Genomic DNA, 5,581 nt, shown 5'->3' with positions numbered 1-5,581 from the left:
CCCTCCTCATGTTGCTAAAGAGGAGTAGCGGCTCTGGTTTGGTGATTGACAGGGTTGAGAGATGGAGAGATAGATTGATTGACAGCTCCCCTCCCCATTCTCCGGCGGCGTTCACTATGGTGTAATGCAAATCTCGGCCGAAGGGATTTTTCCATTGGTGAAGGGTGACATCACACACCCCTTGGTGGGCGTGCCGAGAAGTCAGGTTATATAAAAGGAGGTCGTTGAGCCCTGGGAGCGATTTCACTCAGGGTTGGGCAAGGAACGGTGTATAATCGTGCAAAAGCTCTAATTGACACTTCCCATTTAATGCGCGTCCACAGTGGGAGATAATTTATTTATTTATTTGTGTAAGCGGCACATTTGATCCACCCTGCACGGATGCAAGCACTCCTCTGCCCTTTTATGAGAGAGAAAGAGACACCAACAACAGTTCACCTTTGAGACTTCGACTGGATCATTACCCGCGCGCTCTATTGAAACTTTTTCTCTGACAAGCAGGACAAGAGATTTGCAGAAAAGAAACTTTGCAATCGGAGAGCGAGGAAAAGTGAGTCAGAGGGGGGAGAGGTTACTGAGAAGAATTAATTGCAGTTACCGTTTCAGATAAGTGGAGCAAAGCCCTTGAGGAGAAAGAGAAATCAAATCACCGTTCATTTTTTAAAGAAAAGTAATTCTAAGTTCAATTGCCGCATGTTCAAATAAGAGGCGTCTTATACGGGGTTTTATTTTTAAAAATTTGGATCTTTTGCAGGCAATAGGAAAAGAAACTGGAAGGCGTTTAACTGGAGAGATTATTTCCAAGACTGGCACGGGTTGTTTGCTCCATCCCAGAACTGGATCGCGGCCCCTTCCCTGATTCTCTCTGCAACTTGTCGGCGTGGTCAGTTTTCCCCTTCCCTCGCCCAAATATATGAAGTTGCAATGGCCTCGGACCTCGGCATGAACGCGGACTTGCCCACCAGCCCCCTGGCCATCGAGTACGTGAACGACTTCGATCTGATGAAGTTCGAGGTGAAGAAGGAACCCCCCGAAGCCGAGCGCTACTGCAACCGCCTGCCGGGCTCGCTGTCCTCCACGCCGATCAGTACCCCGTGCAGCTCGGTGCCGTCCTCACCCAGCCTGTGCGCCGCCAGCCCGGGGAGCAGTAGCAGCAACAAGGCTCACCAGCTGGAGGATCTCTACTGGATCAGCAACTACCAGCACCACCTCAACCCGGAGGCACTGAACCTCACCCCCGAGGACGCCGTGGAGGCTCTGATTGGGAGCTCGCAGACCCACCAGCACCACCACCACCACTTCGAAGCGTACAGGGCGCAGCAGTACCCCGGGGAGGAACTGCCTGTCAACGGCCACCACCAGCACCAGGCGCCGCCGCACCACCACCACCACCATCACCACCACCACCACCTCCGCCTGGAGGATCGCTTCTCGGACGACCAGCTGGTCAGCATGTCAGTGAGGGAGCTCAACAGGCAGCTCCGGGGCTTCAGCAAGGAGGAGGTCATCCGCCTGAAGCAGAAGAGGAGGACCTTGAAGAACCGGGGCTACGCTCAGTCTTGCAGGTACAAACGGGTCCAGCAACGGCACATGCTGGAGAGCGAGAAGTCACTCCTCCAGCAGCAGGTGGACCAGCTAAAGCAGGAGGTGGCCAGGTTGGCCAAAGAGAGGGACATCTACAAGGAGAAGTATGAGAAGATGGCGAGCAGGAGCTACAGAGAGCAAGGCTCGGCCGCTTCCAACCCTGGCAAGAACAATTCCTCTTCCAGCGAGTTCTTCCTGTGAGTTGTACTGCACTCGAACTTACGAAGGGCAAGAGGGGTGGGTAGGGGAAAGATGCTTCTGATGTGACTTCAAATTAGTGTACAGAACCTTTGCAGCAGAGAAAGCGGAAAAGGCTGTAAATAATTTGAGAAGGACACACGCGGGACTTACTCTGCAGATGCTTTGAGAATTTATTTGATTCAAGGAAACATTACCGACTCGTTTCGGAAGACTGCAGTTCTGGCAAAGAAAATTTTAAAAGTGCTGATGTAATGGTCTATTTAAAAGGGAAATGAACGAAAAAAAAACTACAATTTCATTAGAGGAAAAAATGAGAAATATATTTAGAAAGTAAATGAACTTCACAGGTACAAAGTAGACTTTGAACCAGAAGAGAAAATAGTTTCAAACAAATATGGACTTTAAAAAATCCTGCATGCTGGACATGTATGGCGTTTAAAGTACTCTCTCTTTTTTGGTACCCAGCCCTATTGGGATGGGAGAAATACGCATGGCCCCTGGCTTTAATTTTACTTTTCTTCATTTTTCAAGCATCATTGGAAAGCAACAAGAGGGTTAAAATAGCTGCATTCTGGAATAACCTCTGTAATATATTGGCAATGTCCTGTAATAACATAGGGAGAATAATGGGAGGGAAGACTTTGTAAGTCTTCTTTCTTCTATGGTTTAGATTGGTTGAGTGCAGCTGGTGTTTCGTTTTGCGGTTTCACTTTTTCATTAAAAAGAACTTTAAAATATGGGAGTAAAATTAAATGACTTGAATATTTAACTGTATTGGAATTGTACATAGAATGTTTTAGGTATCTGCCTTTTTCTCCTTTTTTGAGCCTATATTTTGCTTGATCAAGTCTTAAAAGAACTTTATAATTAAGAGCATGCAGATAATGTAAAGAAGTAAAAATGGAGCTCATTTAATAATGTAGACAAAAAACTACTGCACTATCAGAAGCCGAATTTGTTTTATAAATAAGGCTTATGTTTTTTTTTAAATGCTGTTTTTAACTTATTATAATTACTGACCTGATTGCTGTTTCACTCTTGGGTTGGAAAAATAAAAGGAGGGAGGTGAAATGTGAGGATATTGCTCAGGACTCAATGCCAGTGTTGAGCTTTGATTTTAATCAGTCAGGATTATCTAATTCTCATTAATATGGAGCAATGATCTTTGTAGAAGATTACTTATCTCTGTGGCAGGTAACATAATAGGAAGGATCATTGTCCTTAACCCACACCCTTCCAAGAAAAAGATTGATGCTGGAGCCATATTGGAAAGTATGTCACTCCAGCATTTACTGGAAATCGGGAAAATAGGTAGTTATGGTAAGTTATATAATGGGGAAACTTGAATTATTTGAACTCTGGAGCTGCTGTGGAAATTTCTAGACTAATTCCTAATTTATTTGAACACAAATTCAGTTTCAAATTCTGACTTTTTTACACCAAATCAAAAGATCCAAATATTTTATATCCAAATGTCTCATTAAAAGTTTCTTAGTCTAGTTTTGAAAATACAGTAAAATTAATTAAGGTTCCTCCCTTTGCCCTAGCCACCCACACTCTTTGACTTTGCAACTTCCATTGGGTGAGGGGGAGGGTTGAAAAAGGCAAATGGACCAGCTTTCAATGAGAAGATTCTAGAATGCATATTGTTTGTTTGTTTGGGGTGGGGTGGGAAGAAGAGGAGACTGATGGGAACTGATAACAACGGGTGATTCAAAGTCATTCCAAAAAAGAGTGAAAGCCAGTGAGGCAGGTGCAGTACTGTAAATTGCAGTTATTTATATTTATAGATTCTTTAAAAGTTCAACACTTTTGTCAACGGAATATTTCAATGTAAATATTATTTTCTGGCAAAGGGAGTGAGATTCCATTTTTTTTCGATTGCTGCTGCATGTTCACTCTGTTTTTGAATGACACCAAAAAATGACTTAACAGCTTCATTTTATCGCTACATTTCTGTAAAAGGACAAAAGTAGCACAGTAGGTGCCAGATTTGTAAAACCTGCAGTAGATTTTTTTCTACTCCCTTATTACTGTTTGCCTATGCTTGCAACAAATTCGGGAAAATGAAGAGCTGAATTGCAGAGTAATCTGTACATGTTTATTCTCTAATAAAAACAGCTTTTTTAAGTAAAAGATAAATGTTTGTTTTTCCTATATAGAAATTTTGTGTGTAATTTCAACTCAAGCGCATTTGTTATAATTTAACCCAGATACAAATAGTTGGAATCAGTAAGACTGGTTGGTATTATTTACCCAGCTGATCTTTTTCACCCAGCTGTCTGAAGAAATCCATCAGATTTTTTTATCCTACTTGGCTTCTCCATTAGCCCGTGGAGTTTGGCATTAAGCGGGCACCTTCGTTTTAGGTGTTGCCTTGCCTGGCGACTCCTGACAATTGAAGAAGTGGTCCACACAGTTTCCTGCATTTCAAGGATCCGCCTTTCCATTTTTCCTATAGATTTTGACCCTAATTCCAGTGTTTTAGTTATCTAAACCTGCATTTTGCAAGGCTACTTTATTCATGTTTCTGCAGTAGAAATTAATTCTAATGTCCTGCAGAAAGCAATTGTGCATTATTGCAGTATATATAGCTGAGTACTATATACATTGCAGAAGCTTTTAAATCTGTTAAGTAAAATAATGGACCATCATTGCCAATTTCATTCTAGGCATCCTACAACTCATAATTTATTTTTCTCATTGCACAAAAATTGTATAGCAAGTTTGAATTAAGTGGGTGTTTCGTGCTCGAAGAAAAAAATTGAGCTGATGATGCGCCTATACCAGGGAGTTTGATTCTCTGGAATAATGTTTTAATATTTCCTGTTTCACGTACTTGAAAATGGGGCTGAAAAGGGTGAAAAGTATCTTGGATGCAAGATGCTGGAAATCTTGAGCAACACACACAAAATGCTGGAAGAACTCGACTTTGGTAGTGTCAGCCTCCAGATATCTGCAACCGATACACTCATCGCTTCCGAGACTGCCACACCCATAGTGTTTTCTTTTGTCTTGGTATGGGTGGCGAGTGGTGTAGAAACACACAAACAGCACTCAATGGTTAATCAGTGAAACTGCTGCAGTCAGGGAGCTAGGCATTTGTGTTCATCCTCCTGATTCAGCATGGGAATTTAAATGAAATGACCCCAGGACTAGGACAGGACAAGCACTGGGGAGCTTTGGTATTATTTATATGGTATTGCTAACATATAGTTGCTGGTTTTCCCCATCCCTCCTTTATTAAAATTTAAAACCTCACGCTTATGAGCACAACAATGAGAGAAGTATAAAAGTGGCCACTTATAACCAACTGGCTGTCACCTTTTGCTGCCCATTTTGAGCCATCGTTAGAATAGAAATGGGAGTGCGGGCAATGGGAAGTAGAGAAATTCGCAGCGTTAGGACAACACGGTCAGACCGGATAACTGTTTGAGCCGCTGGCAGCTTTTCACGCAGCAATGCAAGCTACAGAAGTGTAACAGCAAGTGCTCGACCCAGGTACCCCAATTTTTTCTTTTAAAACAACAAGGAATTTGACAAACTGCATTTTTGGTTTGTGTCCGTAAGAGTCATTAAGAATTGAGATTCAAGGGAGAATAGTGAGTGTAAGTGATATAATTTTGTATTGTATGTTGAAATTTTAAAAAAAGCGAATTGCATTTCTAATGACACTCATAAAATAGACTATTTGTTTTAGGGTGCATGTAAAAATGTAAAGTTGAGGCTTTTAATTCTGTGATACAATGCCTGCTCTGCCTAAGCTCAGTAGTAAAGTGGTTGGTCGATTTTCTTG

At 42.2% G+C, this 5,581-nt stretch overlaps 1 protein-coding gene across 1 annotated transcript; it reads left to right on the top strand.

Annotated features, from left to right (window-relative positions):
• The first annotated feature begins 261 nt into the window (after positions 1 to 261).
• Positions 262 to 3,880, top strand: mafaa (MAF bZIP transcription factor Aa). Its single transcript, XM_072267804.1, has 2 exons — positions 262 to 550; positions 755 to 3,880. Exon 2 carries the CDS (start codon positions 925 to 927, stop codon positions 1,783 to 1,785), a length of 861 nt encoding a protein of 286 aa, XP_072123905.1. The 5' UTR covers positions 262 to 550; positions 755 to 924; the 3' UTR covers positions 1,786 to 3,880.
• The last annotated feature ends 1,701 nt before the right edge of the window (positions 3,881 to 5,581 follow it).

This window comes from Mobula birostris, chromosome 1, assembly GCF_030028105.1.
Source record: "Mobula birostris isolate sMobBir1 chromosome 1, sMobBir1.hap1, whole genome shotgun sequence".
NCBI classification, from domain to species: domain Eukaryota; kingdom Metazoa; phylum Chordata; class Chondrichthyes; order Myliobatiformes; family Myliobatidae; genus Mobula; species Mobula birostris.
This window is presented reverse-complemented; position numbering and strand designations above follow the sequence as displayed.